The 25,119-nt window shown below is 33.9% G+C and overlaps 1 protein-coding gene across 2 annotated transcripts; it reads right to left on the bottom strand.

Moving 5' to 3' along the window:
- Positions 1-12,349: 12,349 nt before the first annotated feature.
- LOC139855412 (serine/threonine-protein kinase ATG1c-like) lies at positions 12,350-19,306 on the bottom strand. 2 transcript variants are annotated; one of them, XM_071844632.1, is made up of 13 exons: positions 18,846-19,306; positions 17,584-17,704; positions 17,441-17,499; positions 16,743-16,807; positions 16,565-16,658; positions 16,393-16,473; positions 16,174-16,282; positions 15,731-15,803; positions 15,280-15,641; positions 14,606-14,952; positions 13,804-14,092; positions 13,591-13,661; positions 12,350-12,911 (listed from the first exon to the last, which is right to left on the bottom strand). In XM_071844632.1, exons 1-13 carry the CDS (start codon positions 19,086-19,088, stop codon positions 12,663-12,665), a joined length of 2,163 nt encoding a protein of 720 aa, XP_071700733.1. In that variant the 5' UTR covers positions 19,089-19,306; the 3' UTR covers positions 12,350-12,662. The 2 variants fall into 2 exon arrangements, with proteins under 2 accessions (XP_071700733.1, XP_071700734.1); XM_071844633.1 differs by having other exon boundaries at positions 14,606-14,949; positions 18,846-19,305.
- Between the last annotated feature and the right edge of the window lie 5,813 nt (positions 19,307-25,119).

The following is a 25,119-nucleotide window of genomic DNA, read 5'->3' on the forward strand; positions in this document are numbered from 1 at the left end:
GTGGTACAACTCAACGTAGAATATATTTTTCAGTTACTTGTGTCCATAACGTAAAACATAAAATACATGTATTCTCATCCCGAAATACTTAGAGTTTAAAAGTGGGACTATATACTCACTTTCGTCTTGAAGATATATATATAATTTGACTTGATCTCCGGTTGATATCACGAACCTATCCATATATAATATATCAATACCTTTTCTTTTTAAACAAACGTCACATATATATACTTGTTATACTTTTAATACTTTGAATAATTCCTTAGTCCGTAGTTAGCAGTTCGTTGTTAGTAATTCAATTTTAATGGTTCATTTTTAGATGTTTAATATACCCGCAATGAAATAAATAAAACCCCCAACGAAATAAATAAAACCCCATCGTATATGTATTGGTCGAGATTAATCTTGACCCATGGTACCGGTGTTGTCAAATGACGTGTTGCGTACATAAAGTACCGGTGTTGTCAAATGACGTGTTGCGTACAATCATGGGATCTTATGATTAATCTTCTCGTGTTGTTTACGGGTAATCCTGAACCATATAAAATTGAATTATAAGTACATATATATAAAATATCATGTTAACTTAAAAAGATGTGATTTATTTAATTTTTTCCCAATTATTTTCGTGGCTAAACTAGTCTTGGATATCCGATTTTGTTTCGGTCATAGTTTCTTCGTTACAACTCCGTTTTCGTTGATTCAACTTGCCATCTCCTTGGATCGAGTCCCTCTTTAAGACTATGAACTGTAAATACCTTAGTTTGTATTCAAAATCACACGGCATAGGTCAAACTTTAGTGAAACTTATGAAGTTAATCATTTTCCATCATGTAAACAACCTCAAATGATTATTTTTCTAAAAATACTTATACTTTGAGTTAAATCATGAAATTTGTATGTGTTATCATATTCATAGTAAAAATCATTTTTCCAGAAAATAAACCTCCAATTCAAAGTTTAAGATGGTTTTTAATTATCCAACCCAAAACAGCCCCCGGTTGCACTCCGACGTCGTAAATTCAGTTTTTAAGGTGTTCTTTGAAAAACCAAGTTATACCTTGTTAAGTTAGCATATAATTAAGATATGTTACAGGTCTTGAAGTATTTTAAAAGTTAAGTTAGAAGGATCTATTTAGTTTGCGAACAAGTTTGAAATCATTCAAACTATGTTCTAGTTTATAAACTCTTATATATATAGCTTTAAATATATGAATTGAAAAAGAGTTGAAGTAGAGTTTTTACCTCAAGTTTAAAATGTAAAGTTGCTGGAAAGAAGTAGTAAAATAAAAGTTGAGAGAGTTCTTGCAAGTGTGTGTGAAAATTGGAAGTAAAATTTGGAAAATGAATGTGTAAAAATGAGTTAGAAATGGTGCTTATTTATAGGCTTGAAAATTTGGTTTTTAGTGAAAATATCTAAGATAAGTTAAAATTTATTATGTCATGAATGACATATTATTCCAATAATTGAAGATTTCTATTGGTATATACCAATAGTAAATACTTCTAGAAGCTGTGTATAGTACCCTAGATATACGTATAGGATTATTGAGGAAACGGAACGAGAATTCAAATATAACTATCTTTTGTAAATATACTTATATTGTTTTATGTATAAAAGCCCTTTAAAAATGATTAAATACATTACTTATACGATATATGTATAAACATTATAAATCATCAGTATTTATGTCAAATAACGTTACGTAGGTTATTGTTTTGAAAACTTAAGTTAGTAGTTTCAAAATATACTTATGACTTTTTGTTATTAATACAAAATGAGATATTAAAACATCCTTAGATCATGTTAAATATGTATGTATAATTATCATATATTGTATAGTTCGTGATATCATCGGTCAAACTAGACGGTCAAACGTTGTGTAAAACTCTTTTCAAAAACATAAGTCTCAACAATTTGGATTGCTTATCATGTTGGTAAGGTTTAATTTATGTAAATATTAATCTCATAAGTATAGAACGATCGGAAAAGTGCGGGTCGTTACAGTACCTACCCGTTAAATAAATTTCGTCCCGAAATTTTAAAATTGTACCTATTTTGCGTCATCGAGAAACAAGTGTGGATACTTTTGTTTCATCTGATCCTCTCGTTCCCAAGTAAACTCAGGACCTCTTCGAGCATTCCAACGAACCTTAACGATTGGTATGTTGCTCTGCTTGAGCTGTTTAACTTCACGATCCATGATTTCGATTGGTTCTTCGATGAATTGTAGTTTCTCATCGACATGGATTTCTTCAAGAGGAATGGTGAGGTCTTCCTTTGCAAGACACTTCTTAAGGTTTGAGACGTGAAAGGTATTGTGTACTCCGGCGAGTTGTTGCGGTAACTCGAGTCGATAAGCTACCGGTCCAATGCGTTCGATGATCTTGAACGGGCCTACATATCTTGGGTTCAGTTTACCTCTTTTACCGAAACGTATTACACCTTTCCAAGGTGACACCTTTAGCATAACCATGTCCCCAATCTGAAACTCTAATGGTTTCCTTCGGACATCGGCGTAGCTCTTTTGGCGACTTCGGGCTGTTTTCAATCTCTCCTTGATTTGTACTATCTTCTCAGTCGTTTCGTGTATGATCTCGGGACCAGTTAATTGTCGATCTCCTACTTCATTCCAACAGATAGGAGATCTACACTTCCTTCCATACAATGCTTCGAATGGTGCAGCTTTAATGCTTGCATGATAACTATTATTATACGAAAATTCTGCTAACGGTAGATACTTATCCCATCCGTTTCCAAAATCGATCACACATGCCCTGAGCATGTCTTCAAGAGTCTGAATCGTTCTTTCACTCTGCCCGTCGGTTTGCGGATGATATGCGGTACTCATATCTAAACGAGTTCCTAGTGCCTCCTGCAGTGATTGCCAGAACTTTGAGGTAAATCTACTATCACGATCGGATATAATGGAAATAGGTATTCCATGCCTTGAAACAATTTCCTTTATATACAATCGTAATAGTTTCTCCATTCTATCCGTTTCCTTTATAGGCAAGAAATGGGCAGATTTGGTAAGACGATCAACAATCACCCAAATGGTGTCGTATCCCCAGGCAGTCTTTGGTAACTTCGTGATGAAATCCATGGTAATACCATCCCATTTCCATTCTGGGATTTCTGGTTGTTGAAGTAACCCTGATGGTTTCTGGTGTTCTGCCTTGACCTTGGAACAAGTTAAACACTCCCCAACATATGTTGCAACGTCTGTCTTTAAGTTAGGCCACCAATAATGTGTCTTAAGATCTTGATACATCTTTCCAACTCCAGGATGTATCGAGTATCTTGTCTTATGTGCCTCGTTCAATATCAACTTCCTTAATCCACCCAACTTCGGTACCCAAATACGGTTTGCAAAATATCGAATTCCATCTTCCCGTATAACGAGTTGCTTCTCATACTTCTTCATTATTTCATTTCCTATATTTTCTTTAGTAAGTGCTTCTCGTTGAACTTCTTTGATTTGTGAGTTGAGATTCATGCGAATTTTTATGTTCATCGCTCGTACTCGAATTGGTTCTCGTTCCTTTCTGCTTAGTGCGTCAGCCACCACATTCGCTTTCCCGGGATGATAACGAATTTCACAATCATAGTCGTTTATTAACTCGACCCACCTACGTTGCCTCATGTTCAGCTGTTTCTGATCAAAAATATGTTGAAGACTTTTATGATCAGTAAACACAGTGCATCTAACCCCATATAAGTAGTGTCTCCATATCTTTAACGCAAACACGACTGCTCCCAGTTCTAGATCATGCGTCGTATAATTCCGCTCGTGAATCTTCAATTGTCGAGATGCGTATGCAATAACTTTCTTTCGTTGCATAAGAACACAACCAAAACCTTGTCGCGAAGCGTCACAATATATTTCAAAATCATCGTTCCCTTCAGGTAACGATAAAATAGGCGCCGTAGTTAACTTCTTCTTCAGTAATTGAAATGCGTTCTCCTGCTCCGAGGTCCATTCGTATTTCTTCCCTTTTTGCGTTAATGCTGTCAACGGCTTAGCTATTCGGGAAAAATCTTGAATAAACCTTCTATAATAACCGGCTAAACCCAAAAATTGGCGTATCTGCATTGGTGTTTTAGGAGTCTCCCATTTTTCAATGGCTTCAATTTTTGCTGGATCAACCTGAATTCCTTTGCTACTAACAACGTGGCCAAGAAATTGCACTTCTTTCAACCAGAAAGCACACTTAGAAAATTTAGCGTATAGCTGTTCTTTTCTCAACAACTCTAATATCAACCTTAAATGCTGCTCATGATCTTGCTCACTCTTGGAATAGATAAGAATGTCATCAATGAAAACGATAACAAACTTATCTAAATACGGACTACAAACTCGATTCATGAGGTCCATGAATACAGCTGGCGCATTCGTCAATCCAAACGGCATGACCAAAAATTCGTAATGACCATAACGTGTCCGAAAAGCAGTTTTCGGAATGTCCTCTTCTTTGACACGTAGTTGATGATAGCCCGATCTTAGGTCGATTTTCGAATAAACACATGATCCCTGGAGTTGATCAAATAAGTCGTCAATTCTCGGTAGTGGATACCGATTTTTGATAGTTAACTTATTTAATTCACGATAATCTATACACATCCTAAAAGATCCATCTTTCTTTTTAACAAATAGAATCGGAGCTCCCCACGGTGAAGTACTTGGTCGTATGAATCCATGATCCAGTAATTCTTTTAACTGACTCTGAAGTTCTTTTAACTCGGACGGTGCAAGTCTATATGGAGCACGAGCCACTGGTGCGGCTCCTGGTACTAAATCTATTTGAAATTCTACAGATCTAAATGGAGGTAATCCCGGCAACTCTTCCGGAAAAACTTCAGGAAAATCTCTTGCCACAGGCACGTCGTTGATGCACTTCTCTTTTTCTTTCTTTTCGACTTTATTAACATGTGCTAAGATAGCATAGCACCCTTTCTTCAAGCACTTTTGAGCTTTCAAATAACTAATGAGTTTTAGCTTTGAGTTACCCTTCTCTCCATAAATCATCACCGGCATTCTATCCTTACAAGGAATGCGAATTGCCTTCTTGGCACACACAACTTCAGCTCCTACTTTGGACATCCAGTCCATGCCGACTATTACATCAAAACTTCCTAATTCTACGGGTATTAAGTCAATTTTAAATGTTTCTCCGGCTAAATTTATTTTACAATCACGGCAAATTTTATCGGCTTTAATTAGTTTACCATTAGCTAACTCAATCATGTACTTAGCATCTAGAGGTAATGATGAACAATTCAATTTAGCGTAAAAGCCTCTACTCACGTAACTTCTATCGGCACCAGTATCAAATATAATAGATGCGGATAAGTTATTAATGGTAAACGTACCCGTAACAAGCTCCGGGTCTTCACACGCCTCTCTAGCATTAATAACAAATGCTCTTCCATGTGCAGATCCATTATTCTTCTCTGGATTCGGACACTGGCTCTTATAGTGACCTTGTTTTCCACACCCATAACAAGTAATGGTAGCCAAAGCAGTTCTATTTGCATTGGTGGCAGGAGTCTTGGTACCATTTGTATTTGTAACGAGAGCCCTACAATCTTCAGTAAGATGACCCTTTCGATTACATTTGTTGCATACCACATTACAGTAGCCAGAGTGATGTTTGTGGCATCGGTTGCATAAAGGATTTTGTCCTTTGTAACCAAAGCTTGAACCACCACCTGCACCTTGTATGGTTTCTTGTTTCTTAAAAGATTGTTGTTGGTTACCTCGATCATAATTTCCATTCCACTTTCTTTTGTTACCTGATACCTTCACATCAGTATTGGATGCTTTCTTATCCATGATGACCTGATCCATTAGCTCGTTTGCCATGGTTATAGCTTCATGAATTGTCTTAGGTTTCGATGCTGTAACGTTTGCCTTGACCTTTTTGGGCAAACCATCTTTGTACATTTCAATCTTCCGTTCTTCGGTTGGAACCAATTCAGGACATAGCAAAACTAATTCCATGAATCGCTGATTGTAGTTGGTGATTTCAGTACCAATAACCTTCAGACTTCGTAACTCATCTTCCAACTTCCTAACCTCGTTCCTTGGACAATATTCGTTGATTAACATTGTTTTGAATTCTTCCCACGGAGTATCATAAGCTACATCTCCTCCTACAGCCTTCACATAATTTTTCCACCACGTGAGTGCACTATCTTGTAAAGTGCACGATGCATACTTGGTCATGTCCTTTTCGACACAACCACTGATTTTAAACACAGTCTCCATCTTTTCTATCCACCGGGTTAAACCGATTGGTCCCTCTGTTCCACTGAATGATGAGGGCTTGCAAGCTTGAAAAGTTTTGTAAGTGCACCCCACACGAGGATTTGGGTTAACTGCAGCACCTCTTGCAGCCTCGACCCATAACATTCTGTCGTTCACTCGTTGATTGATGAGTTCCTGGATTTCTTGTTCCGTCATTCGGTTCAATCGCGCCATATTCTTCTATAAGAATGAAAAGAAAATAATTATTCACATGGAATATTATAGATGTAGTGTATATTTACAGTACATTATAGCTTATTAATAATATGAACCAGGTATTATTATAAAAGCCTTTTCTTCTTATTAGCGTTTTATAATTATATCTAGGGTAGTACCTACCCGTTAATGTCCATACTTAATAGCTTAGTACAGAATCAATTACTACCATCTAAATAATACTTAACCATGAAAAATTATTGCATTTCACACGTCACTATTTTACATATGCTTATCTTATATCGAACATTAAGCAAACCACACTAATAATATTATACAAAACATTATATGATCCCATGGTTTAATACGGCAGCGCATCGTTTGGTCTATTTTCTAGGACGTTTAGGTTCAAGGAATGGTCTAACGCTTATCCTAGCTGTCTGCCTATATTTTGGCTGTGGGGCTGAAGAACTGGATGCCGGGACAGAACGAATAGGAATAGCGGGAATAGGGGTGGTAGTGTCTAGTGGAGTTGGTGCCACATCATCCTTATTAAACTCAGGATTTGAATTTTCTAATTCATTAGCCTTTCGTTTCTTTCCTAGTTCGAACTCGTCTTTTGTAATTTCCTGTATTTCTTCCTCGGGTTCATTTTCCTCCTCGGGTTCACTTTCCTCCTCGGGTTCACTTTCCTCCTCGGGTTCACTTTCCTCCTCGGGTTCACTTTCCGGGTTCTCTATAGTTGGTTCATCCGGAATTTGTGAGTCTTCCCCAAAGATATCATTTTTGTCATCGGATAGGTTAATGACTGGAACACCATCTGAAGATTCTGGTTCGGAGTCGCTGAATGTGATAACAAGTTTTGAGCCCGACATCTATCATACAACAACTAACCCATTAGTACTACATAATATTTACATATAAATTTTAACCAACAATGATAAGCAATGGTTTTTAAATCAGACCCGGTCAAAGTCCAGACTTACTAATGTATCCTAACGATTTATCGGTTAGACACACTAATGCAAACCTGGTTCGCTAAGACCACCGCTCTGATACCACATGTCATAACCCGTCCTTAACCATAAGAACGTGTTAGATAACGTATGATTTCATTGCGAGGTATTGACCTCTATATGCGACATTTTTAAAAGAACAACTGCATATATTTTACATTACAAACCATAATTCTTATTTTGATACAAGCTTTAGACAAAATAAAGATGATTATCGTTTAGCGATAATCTTAGACTTACAAACTTTACATGTGATGATAACAATACGATTTCTAGCATATTTTACATTACAAATCCTCCGATATGCAGTTTTATTTTTGACACAAATATGCATACTCAAGATCTTGTTTAAATTCAACATGTTGCAGCGGAAGCTTCTAATTATCACCTGAGAATAGACATGTTTAAAACGTCAACATAAAGTTGGTGAGATATAGGTTTAATGCCGGCAGCGATATAAATATAGACCACAAGATTTCATATATAAACATTTTAATAAAAATATTCTAAGTGGTTGAGCACTTGGTAACCATACTTAACATTTAATCACGTCGCATATTCCCTTTATTATGAAATCTTACTACACCGTACCAAGTGTAGTCACAAAACGAAGTACTGTGCAACCGTTGAATACTGGTCGTCCAGTCCGGTTGGGGTTGTCAGGCCCGATAGATCTATCAACAGGATTCGCGTTTACAATACCGCTGTAAATAACAGTTACCAAGCTACAGGGAAGTATGCCAGTGGTACAACTCAACGTAGAATATATTTTTCAGTTACTTGTGTCCATAACGTAAAACATAAAATACATGTATTCTCATCCCGAAATACTTAGAGTTTAAAAGTGGGACTATATACTCACTTTCGTCTTGAAGATATATATATAATTTGACTTGATCTCCGGTTGATATCACGAACCTATCCATATATAATATATCAATACCTTTTCTTTTTAAACAAACGTCACATATATATACTTGTTATACTTTTAATACTTTGAATAATTCCTTAGTCCGTAGTTAGCAGTTCGTTGTTAGTAATTCAATTTTAATGGTTCATTTTTAGATGTTTAATATACCCGCAATGAAATAAATAAAACCCCCAACGAAATAAATAAAACCCCATCGTATATGTATTGGTCGAGATTAATCTTGACCCATGGTACCGGTGTTGTCAAATGACGTGTTGCGTACATAAAGTACCGGTGTTGTCAAATGACGTGTTGCGTACAATCATGGGATCTTATGATTAATCTTCTCGTGTTGTTTACGGGTAATCCTGAACCATATAAAATTGAATTATAAGTACATATATATAAAATATCATGTTAACTTAAAAAGATGTGATTTATTTAATTTTTTCCCAATTATTTTCGTGGCTAAACTAGTCTTGGATATCCGATTTTGTTTCGGTCATAGTTTCTTCGTTACAACTCCGTTTTCGTTGATTCAACTTGCCATCTCCTTGGATCGAGTCCCTCTTTAAGACTATGAACTGTAAATACCTTAGTTTGTATTCAAAATCACACGGCATAGGTCAAACTTTAGTGAAACTTATGAAGTTAATCATTTTCCATCATGTAAACAACCTCAAATGATTATTTTTCTAAAAATACTTATACTTTGAGTTAAATCATGAAATTTGTATGTGTTATCATATTCATAGTAAAAATCATTTTTCCAGAAAATAAACCTCCAATTCAAAGTTTAAGATGGTTTTTAATTATCCAACCCAAAACAGCCCCCGGTTGCACTCCGACGTCGTAAATTCAGTTTTTAAGGTGTTCTTTGAAAAACCAAGTTATACCTTGTTAAGTTAGCATATAATTAAGATATGTTACAGGTCTTGAAGTATTTTAAAAGTTAAGTTAGAAGGATCTATTTAGTTTGCGAACAAGTTTGAAATCATTCAAACTATGTTCTAGTTTATAAACTCTTATATATATAGCTTTAAATATATGAATTGAAAAAGAGTTGAAGTAGAGTTTTTACCTCAAGTTTAAAATGTAAAGTTGCTGGAAAGAAGTAGTAAAATAAAAGTTGAGAGAGTTCTTGCAAGTGTGTGTGAAAATTGGAAGTAAAATTTGGAAAATGAATGTGTAAAAATGAGTTAGAAATGGTGCTTATTTATAGGCTTGAAAATTTGGTTTTTAGTGAAAATATCTAAGATAAGTTAAAATTTATTATGTCATGAATGACATATTATTCCAATAATTGAAGATTTCTATTGGTATATACCAATAGTAAATACTTCTAGAAGCTGTGTATAGTACCCTAGATATACGTATAGGATTATTGAGGAAACGGAACGAGAATTCAAATATAACTATCTTTTGTAAATATACTTATATTGTTTTATGTATAAAAGCCCTTTAAAAATGATTAAATACATTACTTATACGATATATGTATAAACATTATAAATCATCAGTATTTATGTCAAATAACGTTACGTAGGTTATTGTTTTGAAAACTTAAGTTAGTAGTTTCAAAATATACTTATGACTTTTTGTTATTAATACAAAATGAGATATTAAAACATCCTTAGATCATGTTAAATATGTATGTATAATTATCATATATTGTATAGTTCGTGATATCATCGGTCAAACTAGACGGTCAAACGTTGTGTAAAACTCTTTTCAAAAACATAAGTCTCAACAATTTGGATTGCTTATCATGTTGGTAAGGTTTAATTTATGTAAATATTAATCTCATAAGTATAGAACGATCGGAAAAGTGCGGGTCGTTACACATACTTTTCAAGGAAACGTTGCATTCACCAAATTATCACCATGTATCTTATTTTGACTTCATTGTCAACGGAAGTACTATTGTAAACTATTATTTACGGTGATTGTCTATATGTAGAAATCATCAGATGTCGAAAACCTTTGATTTAAATATTCATTTATGGTGTGCCTTTTCAAAAGAATGCAATGTTTACAAAACGTATCATATAGAGGTCAAATACCTCGCAATGAAATCAATGAATGACGTATTGTCCATATGGATTTGGAGCGATCGTCACACACGTATATCCTTAAATCTTGATAAATTAACCATATGATGTCATCTTTACCCCAAATTATATATAAGTAGATAAATAGATAGATAATAGACATAGATGATTAGATTCCTCCTTTTTAGGGTTTTCAGTGAAGTCGTGATTGCACCATTAAATTTGATTTTAACTTTCATCAAAAGTGCATGTTGTTGGTAAATTAACGTACGTTTGTGTCACCAATAGATATGATAGAATACGTGGACATGAATCAACAATAAAGATTCTCAAGCAAACGCGTTGAAGAGAAAATAAACTCGCCAATAAAGATTCTCAATTATACATGTTGAAGAGATATCTGATGGGTCTAGGACTATAATGGTGCGTGTGGTTCGTGGGATTTCGAGGGATTTCGTGGTATTTGCATTTCAAATCCAATGAAATCCTATGTTATGTTTGGTTAGAGATTTTTGGAAGGGATTTGGATTTGAAATCACATTAACAAGGGATTTCAAAATCCTTTGTATATGTAAGGGATTAAAATCTCATGTTTGTCATTTTCACGTTTACTATTACAGTTTACTATTTACGTTTACGTTTTACGTTGTACGTTCAGGGTTTTACTTTTTATGTTTACGTTACATTTTATATTTTACATTTACGTTACGTTTTATGTTTACGTTACCTTTTTACGGTTTGCATTTTTCATGTTTTACGTTTACGTTTTAAGTTTTGCATTTACGATTTATGCTTTACGTTTATGACTTATGGTTTACGGTTTACGGTTTACGTTTAAAACATATGTTTTACGTTTTATTTTTTACATTTTACGTTTTACAAATCTCGGAATTTCAAATCCCCAGACCTAACACATGATACGATTTCAAATCCTTTGTGATTTCAAATCCTCGAACCAAACACCACCTAAGTATGGGTCAAGTAAATGTGCAGCCATGACGCAAGTTCCTTACTAACAAAAGTTGTCGACACATCAATTTCGGTGCAACCATGCATGCGGTCGCGTAATCAATTAGTACTCATTAAATTGTTGGTCTGTACACTATCCCATATTAGTGCTAAATGAGATGGCTTTTTCAAAAGGGTAACCAACTTTTATCCGTACACAATTAAACCTCCTTTGAAGTGTCTTGATGTACAACATCATAAAACCTATTTGGTTGTCTAATGATAAAATCTAGTTGTGGAGCCCTCGCTTCGCGCCGGGGGTTCCGTTTTGAATGCGAGTTAAAAAAAAATCTTTCCTTTTTTGGATCTATTTTGTAAAAAAGAATTTTTTTCGACATCTAACATTGAAGGGTTGTTCCTTTTGTGAAAGTTGCTTCTTTTAGCGTTAAAGTTAGTTGATCTATTTTGTAAAAAAAAAAAAAAATTTCGACATCTTTTGGTAGCATTGAAGGGTTGTTCCTTTTTAGAAAGTTGCTTCTTTTATCGTTGGAGACAAAAAAAAAATGTAGCACAGTATATTTGGGTCCTACTGTTTGAGCGCAGTGTAGAAGCCGGTAAAGCGTGGTAGATGTTTTTGGTGTTAGTGATGGGATAAATGATAATTTATAATATAGATATAAAGTAGGAGGTTCGATTTGTATTTTTAATGAAAGTTAGGGGGTTAATTTGTAAAAAATAAAAAATTGAACAATACTATTCATAACTAATAAGACAAATTTTGTCGATTAGTTATATTGAATTTTAATGAAAGTTAGGGGGTTGATTTGTAAAAAATGAAAAATTGAATAATACTATTCATTCATAACAGATAAGGCAAATTTTGTCTATTAGTTATATTGGTAATGGTAATTAGCTGATCAATCCCCCTTCTAAAGCTCGGGTGAGAAACAAAGATGAAAGACGCAACATAACAAAAGATCAAATATAAACATGGTACATGTTAAAAGACTTGGAATAAAGAAGTAAAGAACATACACATTACAGAGTATCAGATGTTAAAACCTGCCTGAACATAACCGACTAACCAAATGAAAACATGAATTCAAACTTTTAAATCTTTTAATCCTATATATTTTTTTTCTTTGGTTCATCTCCTTTTCTGCCATAGATACAGAACTATGGAATATGAACCCCATGTCTAGATCCTAGTCACAAATAATAGCTGTACAACAAAGAATTTTACAAAAGCATAGACGATATCAGTGGTTCAAACCGATGGGGAATGTTGATCATCACAACCTTTGGGAAGCGTAGTAATCCGTTGAGATCTTGAATAACTTTGTCTGTTGTTAAGAAAATCTATATATGTTCTAAGCCTATAACGATCCGAGTTTGTAATAGAAAACGGAGGGTTTAGAATTAGTGAAGGTCCTTCCACTAAAAGAAAAGTTAACAAACACACTGCTTTCGAGTAAAAGACCCATGCATCATCAACAAAACCCATGTATTCTTTAACCTGCCAAACACACATAAAAGTCGTATGAAAATGAAAATACTTTCAGAGGGGTAAGTTATCAAGATTCGAGACTAGAGCAATGAACAACTTCCACTTTCTATAGGTACAGTTACTACAACACATTAGTAACTTATTCATGGTTGCAAACGGCGGTTTGGTGACTAGCCCGTCCCATTTTGCCCTAAAACATCTAATTAGTCGATCAACGCTAAAGGTCAGGTCAAAGTTGGGAAAAGTCGGTCAACGTCGTCGATCAAAAGTTGACTTTTTGTCCGGCCTTTTGTTTTAGTGTAAACGAAAATCCCAAGCCCATTTATAAATTAGTTGGGAAATCATCGACTTACATAGTATCCCTTACAGATTAATTAACAAATACACTATAAATTGTAGAAAATTTTATAAAAAACCAATATATTATTTTAACTAACACCGCATCTTATTTGTGATTTATAAATTTTAAAATATTTGGGTTCAAAATCTTTATAGGTTGTTTTTTTTTTACAGTCAATGTTGGTCAACGTCCATTTCGCCCCGTCTCGACCGACTCGACCTTTCAAGGTCCTAACCGACTTGTATCCGTCTCGTGTCTTTTTCAAGCTTGAACTTATCGCCTCCATTAATCATTTTATTTACTAGAGTTCAATATTTACGTTTAAGAAGCGAATAGATGAACACTTACAGCCCCATGTCTGCCAAAATTCAGGGCAGCCTGAAATATTGTTTCCATAGCATCAGGCATCCCAACATTTCCTGGATGAAAAGAATAAATATACTATCATAGTGTATATGTTGTAACTTATATCTTCTTTTTCTTTTTAATTACAAAATTTTTGCCGAGTTATCCTTATCTAAATTATGAAAGCAAATATATTTTAATTTAAAAAAAGCGTACCGGGCTCTATAACCTTGGCAAGTTCCTCAGCATTTTCAACTTCACCAAGAAATATCCTCTCAATATGACCGCAAACATCCTGTGGTGACTTGGCACTTTCCAGAAATTCTTGAATATCGGGACTATTAAGTTCTCGATTAACGTTCGTGTTTAAAGTAGTTATTTCTAGGCTTGGACTAGTTTTAATAGCTGAAGCAGCCTGTGTATGACATATATCCAGTGCTTGTTTCCATATTGCAAGGATCACAAGCTGAATCGAAAAGGCTTCTAGTCGGTCTCCTGCCTCGATCTTCATTAATTTTTGTAAAATAAATTAACTATCAGAAATATCTAGAATATAATAGAGTAAACTATACCAATAATCCTCGTGGTTTATATGAAATTACACCAACCATCCTTATAATTTTGAAAATTACATCGATTGTCCCTGTGGTTTTAATGATTTACATCAACCATCCTTATCTCGCAAAAATTACACTGATCGTCCTTGACTAATATAAGAGTGTACGTTGATGGCCCCTCACTTATCCAAAATGTGTATTAATACGAGGGACCATCAAGATAAACTATTAGGCAAGTCAGTGAAGGTCAATGTAATTTTCAAAAGATAAGGATGATTTATGGTAAGTGTAATTTCATGAAAATCAGAGGAACCATCGCAATAATTTTAAAAAGATAAGGACGGTTGGTGTAATTTCAAGTAAACCACAAGGACTATCGCTGTAATTTTCAAAAGATATGGACAGATGGTGTCAGGTATAATTTATTCTGCATTTTTTACTGTTACAATTTTCAAACATACCTTGTCATTGACCAGTTCAGAAATGGCGGATGCACAATCATGCAATGACTTAATTCGCGCCATGCTGTCAGTTGGTGGCTGTTCTAAACCAACGGTTATATCGAGTGACCCGTGAGAAGTCCCGGAGGGTGCAGAGCCTTGACTTTCGAAGCTCCCGGTGTAGCGGACTTTACTGGCGGGACCACCAATGATGGGTAACGGTGCACTAGATGTTGAGTGGATATCTTTAGATGGTGATTTTGAGTCTAATTTGTTCACCTTGGATACACTTGATAAAGAAGAAGTATCACCTAAGGGACCAGATACAAGAACGTAATCCTGATCAATCAACTCCAACGAGTCCACTATTGTTCGATGCATGATCAAAGAAAACGATAAGTCAACAGCGGAAACAAAAAAGTATAGGCTCCTATATAATATCCAATAGAGGTAGCCATCAAGGTTGCAAAAATCGCTACTCGGAGAGTACTCGTTTGGGACTTTTTAGGAGTATTCGGTTACTCGGGAAGTACTCGGATGTTGACCAAGTTTGACTTCGACCGATTTTGACCAAATTTTGACCGATTTTCCTAGTAATCCCGAGTTTGACCGAGACTCGACGAGTAATTCCGAGTTGTGCAAACATGATAGAACCTAATAACTGAGATCTAGTTTTGAGAAAATGGAAAACATACCTTTAGAGCGCACATTTACCGGTTTGTGTTCAATCGATCTCAAAGATTCTTTAAGATTTCCATCTGACGATCTGCGATTTGCAGTGGCAAAACCAATAACATCCGGTTTGTGTCTAGAACTGCTATATCTAGAAGAAATTTCCATGTCTTTTGACGAGTCGCTTCTATTAGTTTCAGTATCCAACGAGAACCCGTATGTAGATCTCAAAGGTGATCTCCTAACTAACGGACTTCCATCGGGTCCACTAGAATCATCATCTAGAGTAAACGGAAGATCGTCTTGGCTATTTTCTTCTTTGTTCTTGAAACCTGGGCTTTTCGGAAAAGAATATCCACCGGTAGTTCTTCGTGGCCTAATGTCTCTGCGTATACCAGAACAATATTTAACTATTCATCATGAAAAATTGATTAAGAATATTATAACTGAAAAAAGCACCAATCTTCAGATTACCTTAATAACTCGTCAGGTTTCGTTTGGGTGAAAAATGGGTGTGTAAAGAATTCATCAAAAGTCAACCTTTCCACTGTACATCACAGTAATTAAATCATAAATATTAGGGATCAGATGCCTTAAGCTGTTTAAAATTAACCATGACAAAAAGGATAAACTACCAAAGAACCATATTTATACTAACGTTGATGACAGCAGTGATAAAAATACAAGAAATATCTAAAATGACATTAATTATTCATAAACTTTTTAAGGATAGAGAAAGTGTTACGGATCATCTAGGCCCACCGAAACTCATTTCGACCCATGTTAAAGAAGACCCTTCTCAACACAAGCCCGCCTTCACCAATTACCTAACCCACCCATCTTGCCACCTCTAAGATACAGTATTCCTTGTTTCTATAAGTTACGTTATCGAGAATTTTTTTTTAAACCATATACACCTGGATTTTGTCGCAGTAACTTTCGACACAGATCCACGCACTCGGGACTTAAGTCCTTCACATCGAGAGGAAACTGCAATTCCGTTGATTTCATGATGTTTTGAAGCAACTGCACGAAAGGTAGAACAAAATGTATAACCACCATCAGATTATATTATCAACATATATAATTTCAAAAAAAATACCTTAACAACTGATGGGAATACAAGACTTTCAGACCTGAATTTGATTGTTTCCCGTAAATGGCGTTCTTCCAGTTACAAGTTGAAATAATATGGCACCAACACTCCATAAATCTGCCTGTGTATACAATTCTATGTTACTGTACAAAATATTTTTGAGAAAATCTAAATTGAACTATGTCCATTGTTTTAACAATAGATAATAGCACCTTCGCATCATATTTATGAAGTTGCATTATTTCTGGTGCCATATAAAGTGGCGAACCACATAACGTTTCTGCAAGACCTCTAGGTTGCAAAGACCTGCAAAACACAACTTGAAGTTAATTTGCAACTCTAAGTCATAATGCATGGCTTATGGTCAAATATATTGCTGGATAATTTTACCTCGCAAAGCCAAAATCAGCTATCTTCAACATTGAGTTGTCCTCATTTGTCAAGAGTAGAAGATTCTGTTTTTTTTTTTTTTTTTTTGGGAAAACAAAAACAAAAAAATGAAGATGACTTGTGAAATTGAGATGGTATGTGCACCTTTCGTGTTCATAAATTTGTAGGATTCAAAAATCCTAATTTAGACTCCCAATAATACAGTAACATAAAGACAAAAAAAAAATGATTTATTATTATTCCAATGAAAATCTTTGTGTACGTGCTATATAACTTCTACGTTTACTCATGCAAGCATACCATACATGAGATTTCAAGTCGTAAGACGTATATGTTGATAGGATTGTCTACATCACACCTCCCCCATACACCACTTATGTGGTATTGGGTTTTGTTGTTGTTTACGTTTATTCATTCAATGATAAACAAGGATAATAAGTAATGATTGTAGCATTCTTAACAAACATAGTTTACGTTCATACAATGATAAACAAGGATAGTAAGTGATGCTGATTTTAGTATTGTGGCTATTTGAAGTTTGTTCGACAACAAATATTCCCTAATTATCTTTTTTGAAGTAAATCCCTAATAATCTTTTAACAGTAGATAATTTCGCCATATACAACTAACTATCCATAATCATGCTTTGAAAGATGAATTGGAACATAAGCAGGATGCAATAAAATCCTAATACTAACCTGTGGTTTTAGATCTCTATGGATAATTTGATTATCGCGAAGGACTTTCAAACCAGCCGCTGTAAATTAAACACGTTTCAGAATCTCAAATACTCGCTAATGATAACAACAATGTGGAACAAAGGAAAAATTATGGTAGATACCTAACTGCTGCATGAAATGCACCGACGTCGATTTAGGAATTCTACCATGACGTTTATGTATAAACACGGATAGATCGCCTCCTCTGCAAAATTCCAGAACAAGATATATCTTGCCAGGCTCCTATTTTCAGGCAAGTGAGACTTTAAGAGCAGACTCAAAAAAGGTTTATGAAAATGAAGGCTCAACTAAATACTGCAGTTTAAATGATTAGGTCTTTTTATTTCGTGGATTTTAATAATCGGGGGATTAATAGAGACCGGTCTGGCGGACTACCAATAAAGATGAGATATAGAGAAAAATAAGCCAATGAGACGAATCCATAAAAGCTACCAGCAACAACCATTCTGAACCGAAAATCAGAACAAAGTAAAAGCTCTTTCCGTAAACCAATTCAGATAAGATAAAGAGAAATATCATAAAAATTAAAACAAGGTTAATCAGTACTAAAGAAGGCCAAACAAAGATGACGGTCACAGTAGTTTTCAATAAGAAAGTTGAGTGAACTAATCAGAGATTAGATATTACTAAAAACATAATAAAATAAACTTTAGTAGAGATGTAAGCTTAATGGACCAATCCATTATCTTCCAGAGTGCAAGTACTTATTATTTCCCTTCACCATCTTCCAGAGTGCAAGTACTTATCATTAGTTCGCTATTCAAATTAAAGTTTCAAACCGAATATTGCACACCCCTAAACCCAACCAAACCAAACATATAAATGTTGGAACTTGATACAAATCAGCCTCATTGGGGCACCAAAACATACACACGGAATATAAACAAGCGATGCCAGGTCATCCCACCTCAACTTCTCCATTAAATCAAACAAACATTGCCTCTTCTTAGTAACATACTATTCATATCTCATAGCAATCCTTGTTTAACTACCTATAAAGATGCTCCTTTAATTCTGTCAATAAACCTCATGTTAACTCACAAACCACATAAAATTTCGTCAAACATATTTAATCAAGCCTCAACCTTAGCAAAAGTTTTAGTCTTTGCCTCTATTTATAATTCATCCTATCTTCTTAACCTTTAAATTATCTTGCATCACATTCCTAAAAATTCAATTTTTTTTTCATATAGTTTTCTATGGAAACCAACAAAACAGCATACACATTGATTAGGTAAACTTAAAAAATGTAGTTATCTCAATATTCTTAACAAACAAAATACATCAGTCAATCATACAACACAACCAACAAAAATACTTTAAATAAAATAAATTCAGCATAATATTCAGCATAAGAGATCACCTTGATCATATCATGCAAACGAATAATATTCGGATGATTAATATTTCTCAAAATATCAATCTCAGACATCAAACTCTCTTCCAATTTTTTGTTCAGTTTTCCAGTTTGTATCTCTTTAATCGCAACTTCGGTTCCATGAACCATGTGTCTCGCATGCCAAACCACAGAGAACGAACCGGACCCTAACTGTTTCCCCACAACATAATCACCAACCGATCGACCTCTATATGAAGATTGAGCCATCCGTTTACTGAATCTAAAACCCTAATTTTACTAAATTGGAGTTGAAGATCAAAATCAGCTACTGGCTTTGGTTGACATGTGTCGATTCCATAAGAGAAATCGATTGATTTCGAATGATTGACTGTGATACAGAATTTGGAAATTTTTTTGTTTTACAAGATTAGAATAGAATAGACAGAGTTTTATTTATGTTTATGATAGTATGATTATTAGAAGTTAAATTTTGGAATAAATTTGATATTTCAGATGATTATTAGATTAGATTAGATGGAGTAAAAGATATAAGGTCAAATAAGAGGAGTTTATTGTTATTTTAATTTTTTATATTTTTACTATTGAGTATATAATTTTTTATAATCGGGTAGGAGTAACTGAGGGAGATATTATTCTCTTGTATGAATGATTACCATCCTACCGTTCCTCGGGAAGAATCTCAAACGATGAATTCATACGGGCATCGCGTATGATAAAATCTATACCTAACAAACATGTCGAGATGGGTCGGGTTGGGTTAAAGATCAAATGAGTTTGGGTCGAAACGGGTCATGTGTCGAAATGGGTCAGAATTAAAATGGTTCGAACGAGTTGGGTCGAGACCCGGGTCGGGCTAGTAAAATTATTCTTGTTGGTACTTTTTAATTTATCTCTTCCAAACACGCGCCCCGAAAACGTGTGTCGAAAACACACCTCAAAAAAGCGCCTCAATAGACGCGGTCCAAAAAAGTTGGTCGAAAACACGTGTCGAAAATGCTGGTCGAAAACATGCGTCGAAAATGAGCGTCGAAATCGCGGGTCGAAAACACGCGTCAAGAACGCGAGTCGAAAACGAGAGTCGAAAACGCGCGTCGAATATGCTAGTGGAAAATGCGCGTTGTAAACGCAGGACGAATAAAGCGCTTCAAAAACGCGCATCGAAACCGGGAATCAAAAACGTTAAAATGTGGTGTAAGGTTTGAGGCATTTCTAAAAAAGATTACTGAACGATAAATAAGGAACGGAAAATTTGGACAACAAATGTGGTGTAAGGTTTCTTTAGGAGGTCTTAGTTGCGAAGCTATTTTGTGTTACTCCCCCCGTCCCATATTAATTGTCTCCAAACAAAAAACACACAATTTAAGAAAATATCGTAAAAGTACTGTATTTTTTGTTTAATTTCAATTTTTATCCTTACTTTTTTCTTTTTTCTTTAATCCTATCTATATAAATTAAGGGCATTATAAAACTTTATTTTCTTATTCTTTTCTATTTTTTGGAAGTCGAAAATTAATTAGGGACATCACAAAATTGAATACTAGACAATATATTGGGACGGAGGTAGTATGTGTTTTGTAGGCGCGATAAGATGGCTTCGTATTACGAAATTTTGACTTTTGAACAATTCAATTATGAAAAGTAGATAAAAAAATTTAATTTTCTCATTGAATATACAAAAAACTTGATCGTCGAATGAACGTGTTAAAGCTTTTGAAATGGGTTGGCGTATAGCGATAATTCGGACTCATTATGGGCAAGATTTATTGTTGCAATTTATGGAGTCAATTTGAGTATGAATATAATAGGGGTTGTTCTACTCATGGCACATGACATAATATTGTAAAGCTTTTCAAGTCCTTGAAATTGTCACATATCATACCGGATAATATGCTTAATCGTGCTGTTGGTAATGGTCGGGATACTCGTTTCTGGCATGATCTATGGGTTGGCGATGTGTTGATTGCTCATAAATTCAATCGGTTGTTTCGGCTTGAAACAAACCCTCTCTGTAAAGTTAGTGATCGTTGGAATGGGGACTCCTGGGAGTGGTATACGTCACCCAATTCACCATGCTCGTGTTCAAATAGATGAATTGATGGCTCTTACCAATAATGTGTAGATTACTATTTCTACTGATAAGATGCACAAGACTTTTTCTTGATGCTGCTTACCTTCCTACGTCACGGATGACTACTAGATGGTATCGGTTCCTTCCACTAAAATTTAACATTGTTATGTAGCGGTTACTGTGACGACCCGGAAATTTTCGACCAAATTTAAACTTAATCTTTGAATGTTTCCGACACTATAAGCAAAGTCTGTAATGTTGAATCTCAAAATTTTTGAACTGTTTTCTTACTTCATTAAACCCCGACTGCTCACGACGATTCACGAACCACTATTTATAATTAAATACTTATATATTTGAATATATGAATATATAATAATAATTTGAAATATAATTAGAAATATATATATTGTTGTTATTAAGGTTATTATTAGTAATATCATTATTAAGTATTATTTGTATTATTATTATTATTATTATTATTATCTTTATTTCAAATTATTGTTATTATTACGTTTGTCATTATTTTTATTTTGATATTATTATTAATGTTATTATTATTATTAGTAGTAAGTTAGATTATTATTATAAATATAATTATAATTATTAATTATTAATATTATTATCATTATTACTTCTATTATTATTACTATTAGTTTCATTATTATTAATAAAGTTAATATGAAAAACTAATGCCTATATAATGAATATTATTTCGCTTCTTTACATAATTAACACACAAATAAATATATATACATATATAATAATATATAAGGATGCAAATACAGATATATACGTAAATACATATACATAATACAGATTTATATGTAAAACACAAATACAAAAATAGATAAATACGTATTCAATCATAAAAATCCAATTTCTGTTTTGCATCACAATCAAACTGTGTTTGATTTTTGTTTTCTGTCTACTACATAGTGAAACGTCATATTCAATTCGTACAAATCAGATTCAAAAATTCCAAACTTCTGTTAGGGGTTCCTTTCCTCTTTTATCTTCTTCTTCCTGGATTGAAATCAATCAGTCGACACCAGGATCACTACAAAATCATATTGATTGCTACCCAAATCATTCAATGAGTTGTTACACGTTTCTTTCAATATCGTTCAGTATACTAGTATATATTTTATATATATATACATACACTTATGAAGAAGAAAACAAAAACACACTCTAAAAACCTCTTCATCGATCACCATAACAACCAAACGATCAATCACCTTCAACATTACCTTATCTATAGATAACTGTTCTGAACGACCATCATCCACAACCGTTCACCACTTTTCATTTTTGTCGAGCATTTACAAACTATCACCTCATCGTCACCACCACCGGATATCATCATCAACCGCTGCCACCTAAGATCAAGCACACCGCCACCTTCATCTCTCTCTCTCTTCTCCCTCTCTCTCTCTCTCTTATTATGTTACTGTTTCGAAGCACCATTACACACCCACATCATCACCGTCGCTCACCATTTTGGTTCACCATCGAACACCCTCAACCACCATGTTCAACCATAACCACTATCACCACCTGCAACGAAACCCACCTTAAATTGATCACCGCCATAAAATACTACACCCTTCCTCTTTTCTTTTTACTATTACTCCAACACCCAACCAAGATCAACATCAATATTACCTTGGAAACACCCACTGCTTGTAGTGACCCGAACTTTTTCATGTTTATATATATTAAATGAAATTGTTATCTACATGATTAAATGTTTCCAACATGTTAAGCAATCAAACTTGTTAAGACTTGATTAAATGAAATAAGTTTCATATAGACAATTGATCACCCAAGTTGACCGGCGATTCACGAACGTTACAAAATTGTAAAAACTACATGTTGTGGTATATATATAGACATATATATATGGTTGACATAAGATTATGATGAGTAAGTATCTCACTAAGTATATTAACAATGTGTGATATACATAAGAAATGAGATTACTAAGTTAAGAAACTCGAAATGATATATATAACGATTATCGTTATGATAACGTCTACTACATACATATGTATCATATTAAGATATTGATACACTATATTTAACATGATAAAATGATATTTAAATATATCATTAAGTGTGTTAACAATGAACTACATATGTAAAAACAAGACTACTAACTCAAGAATTACGAAACGAGACTTATATGTAACGATTATCGTTGTAACGACATTTAAATGTATATTTATCATATTAAGATATATTAATATATCATAATATCATGATAATATAATAATTTAACATCTCATTATATATAATAAACATTGGGTTAACAACATTTAACAAGATCGTTAACTTAAAGGTTTCAAATCAACATTTACATGTAACGACTAACGATGACTTAACGACTCAGTTAAAATGTATATACATGTAGTGTTTTAATATGTATTCATACACTTTTGAAAGACTTCAAGACACATATCAAAGTACTTCTACTTAACAAAAATGCTTATAATTACATCCTCGTTCAGTTTCATCAACAATTCTACTCGTATGCACCCGTATTCGTACTCGTACAATACACAGCTTTTAGATGTATGTACTATTAGTATATACACTCCAATGATTAGCTTTTAGCAGCCCATGTGAGTCACCTAACACATGTGAGAACCATCATTTGGCAACTAGCATGAAATATCTCATAAAATTACAAAAATATTAGTAATCATTCATGACTTATTTACATGAAAACAAAATTACATATCCTTTATATCTAATCCATATACCAACGACCAAAAACACCTACAAACACTTTCATTCTTCAATTTTCTTCATCTAATTGATCTCTCTCAAGTTCCATCTTCAAGTTCTATGTGTTCTTCATAAATTCCATAAGTATAGTTTCATAAAAATCAAGAATACTTCCAAGTTTGCAAGTCTACTTCCAAGCTTTCTAATCCATTCCAAGTAATCATCTAAGATCAAGGAACCTTTGTTATTTACAGTAGGTTATCTTTATAATTCAAGGTAATATTCATATTCAAACTTTGATTCAATTTCTACAACTATAACAATCTTATTTCGAGTGAAAATCTTACTTGAACTTGTTTTCGTGTCATGATTCTGCTTCAAGAACTTTCAAGCCATCCAAGGATCCTTTGAAGCTAGATCTATTTTTCTCATTTCCAGTAGCTTTATCTAGAAAACTTGAGGTAGTAATGATGTTCATAACATCATTCGATTCATACATATAAAGCTATCTTATTCGAAGGTTTAAACTTGTAATCACTAGAACATAGTTTAGTTAATTCTAAACTTGTTCGCAAACAAAAGTTAATCCTTCTAACTTGACTTTTAAAATCAACTAAACATATGTTCTATATCTATATGATATGCTAACTTAATGATTTAAAATCGGAAAACACGAAAAACACCGTAAAACCGGATATACGCCGTTGTAGTAACACCGCGGGCTGTTTTGGGTTAGTTAATTAAAAACTATGATAAACTTTGATTTAAAAGTTGTTCTTCTGGGAAAATGATTTTTCTTATGAACATGAAACTATATCCAAAAATCATGGTTAAACTCAAAGTGGAAGTATGTTTTCCAAAATGGTCATCTAGACGTCGTTCTTTCGACTGAAATGACTACCTTTACAAAAACGACTTGTAACCTGTAATTCCGGCTATAAAATTATACTTTTTCTGTATATATTCATAAACTTAAGTTCAATATGAAACCATAGCAATTGGATTCACTCAAAACGGATTTAAAATGAAGAAGTTATGGGTAAAACAAGATTGGATATTTTTTGATTATTTTAGCTACGGGAAATGTTTAACAAATCTATACAAATCATATCCTAGCTAACTTATATTGTATTATACATGTATTCTAATATATTATGTAATCTTGGGATACTATAGACACGTATGCAAATGTTTTGACATATCATATCGACCCATGTATATATATTATTTGGAACAACCATAGACACTCTATATGCAGTAATGTTGGAGTTAGCTATACAGGGTTGAGGTTGATTCCAAAAATATATATACTTTGAGTTGTGATCTAGCCTGAGACGTGTATACACTGGGTCGTGGATTGATTCAAGATAATATATATCGATTTATTTCTGTACATCTAACTGTGGACAACTAGTTGTAGGTTACTAACGAGGACAGCTGACTTAATACACTCAAATCTTTAAAACATAATAAAAA

The sequence above is a fragment of the Rutidosis leptorrhynchoides genome, chromosome 6 (genome assembly GCF_046630445.1).
Source record: "Rutidosis leptorrhynchoides isolate AG116_Rl617_1_P2 chromosome 6, CSIRO_AGI_Rlap_v1, whole genome shotgun sequence".
Taxonomy (NCBI): domain Eukaryota; kingdom Viridiplantae; phylum Streptophyta; class Magnoliopsida; order Asterales; family Asteraceae; genus Rutidosis; species Rutidosis leptorrhynchoides.

Excerpts from the sequence above, each read along its gene's own strand:
- LOC139855412 (XM_071844632.1), bottom strand. The coding sequence starts at position 19,088 with ATGGCTCAATCTTCATATAGAGGTCGATCGGTTGGTGATTATGTTGTG. Across the intron at positions 16,659-16,742 it reads GCTGATTTTGGCTTTGCGAG|GTCTTTGCAACCTAGAGGTC; the intron begins GTAAAATTATCC and ends TGTGTTTTGCAG. Across the intron at positions 14,093-14,605 it reads CTGAACTGGTCAATGACAAG|ATCGAGGCAGGAGACCGACT; the intron begins GTATGTTTGAAA and ends AAATTAATGAAG.